We start from the raw sequence: 13,370 nt of genomic DNA, 5'->3' as shown, positions 1-13,370 counted from the left end.
TGGATTCCCAGCACTCACATATAAATCAGGTGCTGCGGTGCCCACTTGTAACCTCAGTACTTGGGATGGGTAGACACAGGTGGATCCTGGGAGCTTGCTGGCCAGCCAGTCTAGCTGAAATGACAAGGTCCAGGTTCAGTGAGAGATTGTATCAATAAAACAAGGTAGACCTGATGTCAACCTCTGGCCTCTGCAAGCACACCCAGGTGAGTGCACCCACATACACATGTACACACAAACAGGAGAGAAGCAAGGCCACTCCGCAGAGTCTGACTGCACAGCATGCAGTTAGGATTCCTCTTAAGATTCGCTGCTGTCTGTCCTAGTGCATCCAGTTATCAGCATTCATGTCCATTCAAAATGAGAAAGTATCCTAACATGCCCTGTCATTGCAGACCATCAGTGATGTACATGAACACAAGCCGGGGGCTTTCAGACCACAAAGAATTCCTTTTCAATGTAAGTGCTTAGTGTTTATTGCAAAGCTACAGCTGGCAAAGCAACGTGAGCTCTGATTTCCTGTTCTGATTTTATCTGGCAGGTTCATGGGGAAAATCTCTTTGGAGCTCTATTCCAGTTGCAAATTTGTGTCCCAATCAAATTAGGAGCGCTCCAGATTGTAAGCGTGAAGAATGTGACAAGGAGTCAGGTACTTAGATGAGATTTAAAAAAAAAAAAAAAATCATCTTTCTCTTTCCAGAATGACTATGGATTCTCAAAGGTGTAAAAACTAGAGCTTTAGTCAGGCCCGGTGGCAGAGGCCTATTGTCCCAGCTATTCGGGAGGCTGATGTGAGAGGTTCACAAGTTGGCTTCAGAGTAAATTCAAGACCAGCCTGGACTTAAGTGAGATTGTGTCTCAAAATAAAGGGGCCTGGGGATTTCGCTTAGTGATGGAATGCTTGCTTATCATGCATAAAGCCCTGGATCAGTTCTTAGTACCTCAAAACCAAGGGCTAGGGGATGGCTGTCAGTAAAACGCTTACCTTGCAAGCTCAAGTTTGATCCCAGAACCCATGAAAAATGCTGGTTGTGGTGGCACAGGCTTGTAACAAGCACTAGGGAAATGAAGACAGGAAGGAGGATTCCAGAGGCTCCCAGGGTGGCCAATCTAGTTTAATTGTTGTGCCCCAGGCTAATGAGAGATTCTTATCTCAAAGATGGATGTTGTTCCTGAGGATGACACCTGAGGTTGTCCTCTGGCCTCATACACTACGAATACATACACTTGTGCACCTGCATACAAACCAAGATGCTTTAAAAAGTTTCAAACCAAACCAAACCAAACCAAACCAAAACAACAAACAGCCAGAGCTTTAGCAGAAACAAGACTAGCTTTGGGAAAACATTAGGAGCAACATTCAAAAGGAAAATTAACCACTAAGATCTTAAAGCAGAATTTGTTTCCCTTTCTTCAATGAAAATTAGCAAAAAAAAGCAAACATTTTCAGTAGCCATGGAGACATTTATTTTACCATCTGAAATCGTAAATTCTGCTTGTTTTGGCGTGTGAACTTGATGAACACGTGCCACTTCCCACACTCCCCATGCACGTGCACACCCTCTCTTTTCACCTTTCTTCTGCTCTGCCCCACCCACTCTGCTTTCAGTAAATTACTCATCTGAAGTCTGGCTTCCAAAACCAGCCTCAATACCTCAAGTGTCAGGTGAAGCAGCGCCAGAGGCCTGGGCTCTTCTGATTACGGATTTCACTCCATCTACACCAGGTGTCAAGGCTTAAAAATGGAAATATCAGACTTACAGGGTACACTCTGCTGACATTATTAGGGGGACTTATATGTGTCCACACATGTCCTCATGTGTAGTTTATTTTTAAGAACATTTGTTAACAGCAGGTTTAATCATTTCAACGAACATTTCAGTTACCTTTTGAAAACAACAATCTTTCTTAAAAAGCTGACTGGAAACATTTAATGGCCTCTCTACTGCCATCCTGCTCTAGGAGTAGAGGTTAAAAACAGTACCAGAGGCTTCCAGGCCAGTGCCCACTCAGGTTGACAGTAGGCTCCACCTGGCTTATTTAAATAGGCTGTGATGGCAGAGCAGGTCAGTGGCAGAGCTGAAGTTTAGTACCGTCTTATGGAAATGCTGGAGCTTTTTCTTTACTTGTTTCATGGCAGTGGTGTGACATTTAGTCTTAAAGCGCATCTGATTTAGAATCTTGTCTGTGAGGTAATGTAACCAGAGCACATTATTATAAGGGTGATATTCACCCCAGCAGTTTCCGTTCTCCTTCCTCATGAGCCTGTAGATTTCAAACTGGTAGTCACCATCACCTGTAAATAGGTCCTCTTCGGAGGAAATATCACAGAAAATCACAATGCCATCCCGCTCCAAGCGTGACAAGGTGTAGTCAATGATGTTGACTTGCAGGCCCTGGGTGGGAATGCTGTTTGTCTTCCCATTGAGGGTGTAGTGCAGCTCTCTGAGGTTGGTTTTCTTTAAGAGCACATTCCCCCAGTGTAAGTCCCGGTGCTCAAAGTGCAGCGATGCCTCAGCCACTGCCAGGGATGCTGTGATCTGGTGTAGAATGCTTTTTGCAGTAGCCACAGAGGCCAACTTGGTCTTCATTTGCTCTAAGTCAATCCCACCAAACTCAAATTCTAGTATAATAAAGAGCTGGTCTTCCTGAAAAAAGTCAGGCCTGTCATTGGAAGACCCTTTGGTTGAGTTAAAGTGATCCCAGGCTTTGAGGAGCAAGGGAGGGTAAGACCCTTGAACGCAGTGTACTGAGTTCAGCCCAATAAAGCCTTCTGTGCGGTTGTACACCTCATCAGACAAGAGGCTCAGCTCTTTGGAGATGATGATCTCCGGCAGGATTTCCTCGAAGGTTTTTTGATGGGATCCATTGACTAAATCTCGCCCTTCAATAGCAATGATTTTTAAGGCTACAGGCATTTGATCAGTAATTGTTTGATACACTTCACCAAACACCCCCTCCCCAATCTTCTCACAGTGTTTCAGTTTTTCTGTGGAAAGGCAATGGCTAAATGGGACAGGTCCTTCCTGATTGCATTCCCCATAGACCTTTTCAGCATCAGATGCCTTTTTGTCTGTGACATGCAGAGTCTTTAAGGGGCTCAGCAAATATATACAAGAGGACCGCCAAGAAGACTGGGCACTGTTTGTTCTGTTCATGATTGGAGCGGATGAATATTCCGACAGGCGGGACTCAGAGAGAGAAGTGGCAATGGTGTAGCTGCTGCATACTTCTGACACATCAGTTATAATTTTCTTCTTGTGGAAACTGAAAGAGGCTCTGGTTTTGTTCCAAGAACAGGCTTTCTGTAAACGAGTCAGGTCCTGGGAGGGGAATGACTGTTTCCCCTTCTTAGACTGGTGGTCGCGGAGGGCAGAGGTTTCCACTGCTTCCTGACGTTTCCTCTTCTGGCTTAGCCCAGTTCTCTTAGGCCTGCTGCTTGTCCCCGCTACAGAGCTTTTGCAGGCACTGGCCTCTTCGGGGTCTGCCTGGTCGTACCCTTGAAACACGACCATTTGGACAGAGTCCTGGCTCGCGGTCCTCTCTGTTGTGCTTGCCGGAGGCGGGCCCTTTAGCTTGCTTTCAGTCTGCCGCCTTCCAAAACAGGGCCTCTTCACATTCTTTCTAACCATCTCAAGCTCGCAGTCCTCTGGGGTCTCTGGGTCCACAAGGCTAAAAAGAGATGACCTGACTCTGGCTCCGGCAGGGCGCGCCATCCGGGAGAACCTGCCTTCATCCGCAGCTGCTTCTAGGGCGTACGGCAGGGAGGCTCCATCCAGAGAGCCTGGCGGCAGGTGGGAGCCGCCGGCCGCATCGGGCGAGGCCGGGGAGCTGAACAGAGAGGCACTGGTGCCCAGCTCATCATCGTCGCGGGGCAGACCGCACACTCTGAGGTCGCGGCTCCAGCGGCCCGGGGTGCCGCTGGGGAAGGGCTGCGGTCGGAGCGGGCCGCACGGGGTGCTGCACTTCAGCGGGGGCCGGGCCCGCAGCCCCTGGCGTCTCGGGCTGGCTGGCTGGGTCCGCCCGCCCCGGGCGCCGCGGCCACCGGTACGTCTCCGCCGCCGGCTCACCGGGCTGCCGGGGAAGTCTGGGTCGTCCGGGTCGTCGGAAGTGACAGACTGCGACGGCTCGCCGCTGCTGGGGCTGCTGCTGAAGAAGCGCTTCCGGTCCTGCGGCGAGAACCACTGCACGGCGGGCCGACTCGCCTGCCGCTGCAGCCTCCCGACGCCCCTTGCCCCGTACGTTCTGAAGAGCCGGTTACCGCGCCGCGAGACCGCCGCCTCCATGGCCGGCGCCCGCCCGGCAGTTCAAACGAAAACACCGCGAGACTTCCGCGCCGCGAGCGCTGCGCCCGTCCGCTGGGTCCTAGCGCCCGACCTCGGCTGCTCAGCACGCCGGACCTCCAGGGAGCCGCCAGGGGGCGCTGGCGGGCGAGACTTTGTGTATACCTGGGAATGGCTGGCTCTCGTTTCAGGTCCTCACTCCCTGCAAGCAGAGTCAGGAGCGTGCGTGTGGAAGCCATCCTGCTCAGGTGAGTGCAGCCGCCCGAGGAGTTGGAGGGAGGTGGGGAGAGGCCTGAAGGGCAGTGACGGCAGAGGTCGGGTTGCTGCTTCTGCAAGGCTCTTTCTGAAGGCAACTGCAGCGCGGCTCCAAGACTCTCAGCCTCCTGGCCGCATTTGCCAAGGCTGATTGACGCTTTGCTTGGGCGAAGGTGAGCGTTCAAACAGCTCACTTCGATTCTGGGACCGCTGACTCTATCTTGTGTGTGAACAAAGACTTTGCCTTTGCAGCGTGTAGAAGAATGGCATTCAGTGAGTTGTGACATCACGTCTAATAAGGAAAATGTAACTGTGACTGCTGAGCTCTCCTTGGATCACTCTAAGCAGGTACTTGAGACTGAAATGCTGCAGATTTGGTTATCCAGCTCTAGGGCCTCTCCTTTAGAAAGAATAGCTTCTGAAATGTAACGTCCAAAATGGATCTCTTGATCCACCTTCTGTCCCAACCTGCTCTTTAGCCTGTTACTCGGGAGCCTTCAGTAGGTATCTTAATACTGTTCCATGCTGGGATGTGTAGGAATGACTTGTGACTCCTCCCTTTGCTGCATCCCCACGTCGTTCCTTGCCCAAGCCACGCCATCTCACCTCCAGAATACATGTTAAATCGCTCACTTCTCCCTGTCTGTGCCGCTGCTGTTGTATTCGGGTCACTATCTCTTGCTGGGACTATTATATAACCTGCTGTCCTTGAGCCCTGGCTTTTCCCATAACTTTTACAAATAACTCATCACAGGCTGGAGAGATGGCTCAGCAGTTAAGAGTGCGTACTGTTCTTGCAGAGGATGTGAGTTCAGTTCCCAGCACCCAAGTTGGGGGGTTCACAACTGCCTGTTAACTCCAACTCTAGGGGATCTAACGCCTCCCCTGGTCTCCACAGGCACCTGCACTCATGTACACATACACACATACATACAATTTTTAGAAAAAGCAAGCATTTCTTCGCTTAACATCTACTCACCTTCTAAAAGTAAATAGTAGGTGTGTCAGTTTCCTCTGAAAACAAAAATTAAAAGCTTCAAACAAACAAAAGCAGTGGACTTTGGAGGTGAATACACTTAGATTAAAATCTGTACTTCTTTCATAGCATGTAAAGAATGACATGCCCCGGTTTCTACTTAATTCTTTGCCTAATACTCCTCTTTCCCTCCTCTTTTTTTTTTGGTCTTTTTTAAAACAGGGTGTCCCTGTAGCCCCAGCTGTCCTGGAACTTACTATGTAGACCAGGCTCGCCTTGAACTCACAGAGATCGGCCTGCCTCTGTCTCCTGAGTGCTGGGATTAAAGGCATGCACTACCACGCCCGGCTACTCCCTCCTCTCTTATAACCAGACATTTGGTCATTTCTGTTCTTTCAGCCAATATCATTGTGCACACAGGACCTTTGTACTTGTAGTTAATTTGCATAACATTGTTCAAATATTATTTTCAGAGAGAGGCCTTATTCAAAAGCGGGAACAAGTGATTAAGTTTAACATCTTATAGTGGTTCAGATGAGAGTAATGTGGGGGTGGAGAAAAAGGGCCATGTGCAAGACAGAATGTTTCAGAAAAAGAATTATCAAGAAGTAATTTTTGGATGGGGTTGTGGCATGAGGCAAAAGGTAGGGGAAAAGAAGTTGAGGGCTTCTTGCTTGGATAACTGTGTGGCTACTGGGGGCCATTAATGAGACCATGGGAATACTGGAGAAGGGGTATGTTTAAAGGGAAAGTGTTGGGTTCTGCCCGGAAACAGTCAGTCCATGCCTAAAATATGTTTAATTTCCTTCCCACCTCCCCTCATCTTACAGTTACTCAGAGATGTAACAGAACTGCAGGTCCTCAGTGAAATATCTTTCAACAAGTCTCTCTATGAGGGGCTGAATGCAGAGAACCACAGAACTAAGGTAACTCCTGGCTGCCTTTTGGTTGGTGTTCTGGGAGAGCTATTCATGAGCCACTGCACAGATGTGCCCTGTTGTCACCTACGATCTTGGCTCTGCCACCAGCTGCTTTAGTGACTTTGAACTTTTGCCTCATTTTTCCATCTACAAAATAAGGCAGTTTGACTAAGAAGCCTGAACTGAGAAGGTCTAACTTGAAATAACTAGGCTGGCATCAATATACAGGGTGTACTTAGATTTGAAAATATATTCATTTTGAAAATAATTTAGGAAGTAGTCTGCGTAGCAAGTTCTAGGACAGCTGGGGCTTCAGGGAGACCCTGTCTCAACAAGCAAGCAGGAAAACAGATGGTTCTTCAGGACAAGGCTGTCCCGAAAAACCACTGTTCTACACAATACAATAACTTAGGGCAGAGCATGGCATGATCTCAACATGCTCAGCTTTTTAAAAAATAGTTTAAAAAAGGGACTAGAGAGATGGCTCAGTGGTTAAGAACACTGACTGCTCTTGCAGAGGACCAGGGTTCAATTCCCAGCACCCACATGGTGGCTACAAACCATCCTTAACTCCAGTTCCAGGGGAATCTGAAGCCCTCTTCTGACCTCCACGGCATTGCACGACACGGGTGCACTCACATACGTGCAGGCAATACACTCATACACATAAAATAAAAATAATAAAATAGTTTAAAAAATATATATTCTTCCAAAGAGAGGCCATTTTTAACACATTGTTTCCAGAAATAACTTGAAGCAGGTTACATAAAACAATATATATACAATGAATTTAAGGGGGGGGGGAATAGGAATAAGAAATCAAAGACCAAAGGACTGGCCAACATGGGGTCAACTTTGGTGGACTAATGAAGGTTTCCATTAACTCTGTTCTTTTTTTTTTTTTGAAAATCCTAATGAGTTTATTGGGCTTGCTAACAGAGCATAGGGTGGGGGTTTATTTACAGAAGAATGGGCACCCCCCATTTATGGCTGTGCTGGAAAATCCACACTCAAATATGTATCCTGTGACTTCCCAACAGCTGCACAAAATGGTGAGAGAGGTGCCTCACGGCATTCTTGGCTTATATATCCTTAGCCCCTCCCTCACATGCAGCTAAGGTTGACTGATTGGATGGGAGGGGTAACTGACTCCCCCCACTGACTCATTGATGCATGTGGGAAGGAGGTGTGACTATAGCTTGCCGGCATAGTGGTCGGAGGACACTTCCAGTTAACACTCCACCCCTTCCTCCAGCTCTTACATTCTTTCTGACAACCTTTTCTGCAAAAGTCCCTGAGCCTTGGAGGGGGTGATGGGTGAGGGATGATCTTCCTCCCATTGTGGCAAGGCACTGAGCTTTCAGGTCTCTGAATCATCTGTTTTCCATGGGCTTTTGGCCCATTTCAGTGGCATTCCATCTACTATACAAACATAAACAGCAAGAAGCAAGAACATCTAAACAATGACTGCTATAATAACTTAACCTATGGGCATAAACACAGGTGCATCACATCCATCTAACAAAACAATTGGCAGTGGCTTCCCCACTGGGACCTATATCCCTCCCTGCCATAGGGGGTTGGCTTGGTCTACTGTACCAGATGTGTGTTCCACCTCTAGGAGCGAGCATTAGATCCAATAGAAAATTTGCTGGTTGTACATACACTAGATGCGTCACTATTGCAGAAGCTGGAACATCTTATTTGGCATTCAACATGCTCAGCTTTTCAAGGAATATTTCTAATCTATCTATCCATCCATCCATCTGTCCATCCATCCACCCACTGATCTCTCTCTCCTCTCTCTCTCTCTCTCTCTCTCTCTCTCTCTCTATTTATCAATTATCCATCCATCCATCTGTCTGGTATGTATATGTATGTGCACATGTGCATGCCATTGGTGTACATGTGGAGGTCAGAGGACAACTTGCAGGAGTTGGCTCTCTGTTTCTACCATGTAGGTCCTGGAGATTGAACCCAGGTCATCAGGCCTGATGGCAGGTGCCTTTACTCATGGAGCCATCTTGCTGGCCCCAGAGGTATTTCTAATATAGAAAATGATATGGAAGAAATAGAAGTGCCTGTATTTAAAAAAAAAAGTAGTAGTGAAACAGAATGAGACCCTGTTTAAAATAAAAAGTAATACAGCTGGGTGTGGTGGCGCACACCTTTAATCCCAGCACTTGGGAGGCAGAGGCAGGTGGATCTCTGTGAGTTCAAGGCCAGCCTGGTCTACATAGTGAGTTCCAGGACAGCTGGGGCTACAGGGAAACTCTGTCTCAAAAAGACAAAAATAAACAAATAAAATAAAATAAGTAATACAATGAAATACAGTACCTATAGAAGGTGCCAGTTGAAAATAATGGTTCCTTCACTCTCCCCTTTCCCACATCCTAACTCCCCCTTCCCAAAGTAGTTGCTGTTAACAGTTTCTTACGTGTATATCCTTAATTTATGCTTTTATTTCTATAGCATAGATTCCTTTAAATCCCTTTCTTTAAATTCTGTGTTCTAATAAATGAAATATGTGGTGGTTTCTGTGATGACTAACTGATGTTCAACAATAGATGATTGTAAACAATTGTCTATCCAAATGCATTTGAGCCACAGGTAAGGATCCCATACAGGCATATACTGTTAGAGGGAGGCAGACCCAGGCTCAGCCGCCTCCCTGCTCTGATCCTTGTTGATGGTGATGCCTTCCCTGTAGCCAGCAGAGTTAGTTGTCATGTCTCTAAGTGTTCTACAGCCCAAGTATCCTTCAGACTTCACTCCCGAGTGTTTCAGGTGTCAGAGCTTTTCAGAGTTTGAAATTTTGTAGAATTTTGTAGTTTAGCATCCCTAATATGAACATCTAAAAGCTGTCATCCTCCAAAAATCCAAAATGTTTTGAGTTGCTAATATGGTACTCAAAAAAGTTTTGGATTTTGGAGTATGTTGGAGCTTGGAGTTTGGGGTTAGGTATATTCATCTAGTGTTTTTACATGACATAATACAAAGCAGGAGACATGAGGTCAGCAAGAGGAGTTTTCTCCATGTGCCCCCATTATTCAGGGAAGAGACTTCCTGAAAGCTCTGAGGCGCCTCCTTCCCGTGTGGTTTGTGCAGACCAAATCTCCTCTCAGCCACAATGGTGGCTGTTCTGTCACGTTGGCTTTGACCCCTGTGACTCCTTTCTGAAGGAAAGAATGGCTGTTGGACCTCCCACCCTCTAGTGTTTGCCACAAGTAGTGGGGCCCCATGTCCTGCTTCTCCCTTGCCCTATGCTAGAGTGGCTTTGGGGCACTTTGTGGGAACCTGTGCATTTCAAAGAGGACAAGGGAAGAGGACTTTGAGAAGTATGTGTGCTGTTCCATTCCACTCTGGCCTATTGGGGCTTCTATCTTGGGGCTTCCTGTGTCTCCTCACCCAGGTTCTGGAGTCCTGTCTCCCCTTTCTGCCTTTCATTCTTCTGCTGAGGTGAAAGCCAGCTGTTCCTGTGCTTCCTCCCACCTGCTCTGCTGCCCCCTGTTCTCAAGAAATAGGAGGAGCTTACTTCTGTAAAGTTCAGCTACCTGTGAGCTAAGCTGGGCCTGGAGGGCCAGGCCTGAGTCAGTCAGCATTTGTAACTTAAATGGAAGAGGCCTCAAGGGCAACTTTTTTTTTATTCCATACCCTGTATGGAAATCCCTCCAAAGCATTCCTGACCTTGCTGCTTAAACACTGCAACAGCTAGTTGTGATGCCCATCTGGCCCCACCTGTGTCCTGGCAAGATGCTCCGACCAGTACCAGGAGAGCCAGGTCCCAGGCAGGAGGTATATCCCCAGAGCTCTTCAGCCCAGTCATCTGTGAGAGAAGACAAGACTTCTGAAATCATAGGAGTCTTAGGAAAACAGAATGATTTCTACTAGAAGAGTTCTGCAAGTACTGTAGATGGACAGAGCTTCACACTTGATATACTGTCCCCGAGGGCTGCATGCTCTTAGCAAGAGCTGGCAGGCCCTGCCTATGTATTTCTTTTGGAAAAATGTATTGCCAAAGACTTTAGGGACTTATGCAAGATTTTAAAAAAATATTTTATTTGTTATTTTTATTTTATGTGTATGAGTGTATTGCCTGCATGTATGTGAGTGCACCTGTGTTGTGCCATGCCATGGAGGTCAGAAGAGGGCTTCAGATTCCCCTGGAACTGGAGTTAAGGATGGTTTGTAGCTGCCATGTGGGTGCTGAGAATCGAACCCGGGTCCTCTGCAAGAGCAGTCAGTACTCTTAACCGCTGAGCCATCTCTCTAGCCCCAGGGACTTATGCAAGATTTAAAAGTGTCTGTCAGACTGAGCTGGAAAGGACTTGGAGATCATTTAAAGAAGCCATCACTTTGGGGATAATGACCATGGGGCTCAAGGACATAGAGGGTACAGCTGTTGTGTAATCTTAATTCTGTCGCTGATCCTATGGAAACTTTTTGGACTGTTAGACACAAGGTCACATCTCCTGATATCCTAGCTCACCTAGATCAGAGACCAGAATAGCTTATAAAATATTGTGCTCATTAGATGATTTTAGGTGATATAAAATGCTGCATCAGCTGGGCGTGGTGGCGCATGCCTTTAATCCCAGCACTCGGGATGCAGAGGCAGGCGGATCTCTGTGAGTTCAAGGCCAGCCTGGTCTACATAGTGAGTTCCAGGACAGCTGGGGCTACAGGGGAGACCCTGTCTCAAAAAGACCAAAAAAAAAAAATGCTGCATCAGGGGATGGCCAGCTTTTTGCTGTACCATCATCAGTCTTGATCAATATGCAGTTTGTTACCAAGTCCTCATCTTTTGCTCCTTGAAATAACATGTGGACATTTTCCTTCTATTGACTTATTGGGTGATCTCTTTATCCAGATCACTGTCATCTTCCTGAAGGATGAGGAGCTCCTCTCTTTGCCTCTCATCATTGGCAGCAGTATTGGTGGCCTCCTGGTCTTGGTGGTGATTATAGCCATTCTGTTCAAGGTCAGTTCTGCTCATCGTGTTTGTAATGATGAAAGGACACCAGGCTCTGGTATTGGGCCCAGTACCGTGGAGGAAGCCAGCCTTGGACCAAGTGCACCTACCCTGGCCTGGCAGCCTCTTTCCTCTCTTACTGCAGTTATACACCCTGTTTAGGCAAGTGAATCAGCCAGGTTCTCTCTGAAAAAATAAGAACCTGACCAAAGTATTTGAGCACAGAGAGATGTTCCTAAAATGGATCTGATTGTCATTCTCCTTTTAAAGTTCTTTCTTTGTCCTCCCCAAACTAGAATCCAAACTCCTCCAGTGCTATTTAAGGCCCTCTTCTTCCTAACCTCTGCCCTTCAGCACCCTAAGTCTTTGTTTTTTCCTCCAAACCAGCTCCAAACCATTCCTTAAATGTGTTCGTGTTGGGAAGCATGTGACTCCTCTTGCCAGGAGTGCCGGCTCCCACTGTCACACCTTGCTCACGCTCTTCTCTGAAAACTTAACCAAGGCTCCCGGAGGCTCTGTGCTATAGGTGCTTATCCTGAGAGCTCCCTTCTGAAGCTCTCCCAAGTGGCCGGCCTTATGCTGTATTGTAATTTCCTCCCTCTTCCTAGATTCTGAGCTTTGGGATACAGGAGTCTTGCATGATCTCTTTCTGCCTTTAGCATAGTGGATTGTACTGTGTATTCTTCATAAATAGGATCAGATCCAGCACAAATGAAACTATACTGTTTGCAGAGTTAGTTAAAAGGGTGTAAGTGCTCTGAGGTTCAGGGGAAGGTGGGAGGCCAGCTCTGCCTGGGGGATGATCACTGGGAAAGGCAGCCCTTAAGAAGGGTCTGGAAGAATTGACTTTCATAGGGAGGCTTAGGGGAGGGGAGGGAACAGAAGTGTGAGAGGCAGAGGAGTCTGGAGCTGTTTAGGCACAACCAGAATGACAGTCTCTAGAACAGGTGGCCATTTTAGGCCTGTAACTAGGCTTCCCTCCTCTTTGTTTCAGTGTGGTTTTTTTAAAAGAAAGTATCAACAACTGAACTTGGAGAGCATAAGGAAGGCCCAGCTGAAGGAAGACAGTCTGCTCACAGAAAATTAGGACCTGCGTCCTCACCACTGGGCACTGGCTGGAAGCTCTGTCTGCCGCTTTCTTTCCTTAGGATGGTCCAAGAATATTGGCAAACTGTAGAAAGTTGTTTGCAGCCACAGATTGTCCTCAAAGAGTCTGTACACTCTGCAGAAGGGAAGCTTGGGACACATTTGTCATTAAATAAAGTTAAATTTGGCTTTACAGCAGTGCCTCTAACACATATATATTCTCACAATGTGCAGTACATTTTGATGACTGATAAGATGAATTTTTTATTCTTTTTCAAAATTATTGATTGTATTCTTAAAAGTTTTTAGTTTATTAATGGGGGTTGGAGAGATGGCTCAGCGGTTAAGAACACTGGTTATTCTTGCAGAAGACCCAGGTTTGAATCCTAGCACCCACATGGCAGCTAACAACTGTTCGTAACTCCAGTCCTAGGGGATCTGACAGCCTCTTCTGACCTCCACAGGTATACTTACCTATATGCAGGCAGCACACACATACACATTAAAAAAAAAGGTTTTAGTTTATTTAAAAATGAATTTTATTTAAAAAATGTTCTGCTTTCTTTATTTTTATTTTATGTGTATGAGTATTTTGCCTGCATGTATGCAAGTATATCTGTGTCATGCAATGCCCTCAGAGGCCAAAAGAGTCAGATCCCCTGGAACTAGAGTTTGTTAGCCACCATGTGGGTGCTGGGAGCTGAACCTGGGTATACATACACACATGCAGGCAAACACTCATACACAAAAATAAAAATAATAAATATTGAAAAAACAATGATAAGCCAGGTGTGGTCTCGCATGCCTTTAATCCCAGCACTCAGGAGGCAGAGGCAGGCAGGTGGATCTCTGTGAATTCAAGGCCAGCCTGGTCTACT

At 46.8% G+C, this 13,370-nt stretch overlaps 1 protein-coding gene across 5 annotated transcripts in view; it reads left to right on the top strand.

Annotated features, from left to right (window-relative positions):
• Nucleotides 1-12,687, top strand: part of Itgae (integrin subunit alpha E) — a 45,927-nt gene extending 33,240 nt beyond the window's left edge. For 3 of the 5 annotated variants that reach the window (XM_029557465.1, XM_029557466.1, XM_029557464.1), the window contains 7 exons: nt 396-459; nt 542-649; nt 4,475-4,531; nt 4,791-4,886; nt 6,345-6,440; nt 11,305-11,415; nt 12,401-12,687. In XM_029557465.1, coding sequence (XP_029413325.1) covers nt 396-459; nt 542-649; nt 4,475-4,531; nt 4,791-4,886; nt 6,345-6,440; nt 11,305-11,415; nt 12,401-12,493 — 625 coding nt within the window. In that variant the 3' untranslated portion in view covers nt 12,494-12,687. Of the gene's footprint in view, nt 1-395; nt 460-541; nt 650-3,706; nt 3,985-4,474; nt 4,532-4,790; nt 4,887-6,344; nt 6,441-11,304; nt 11,416-12,400 lie in introns of those variants that run through there. The other 2 variants (XM_029557467.1, XM_029557468.1) reach the window with 2 other exon arrangements.
• Nucleotides 12,688-13,370: the final 683 nt, after the last annotated feature.

This window comes from Nannospalax galili, unplaced genomic scaffold, assembly GCF_000622305.1.
Source record: "Nannospalax galili isolate Female #2095 unplaced genomic scaffold, S.galili_v1.0 scaffold888, whole genome shotgun sequence".
In the NCBI taxonomy this organism is placed as follows: domain Eukaryota; kingdom Metazoa; phylum Chordata; class Mammalia; order Rodentia; family Spalacidae; genus Nannospalax; species Nannospalax galili.
This window is presented reverse-complemented; position numbering and strand designations above follow the sequence as displayed.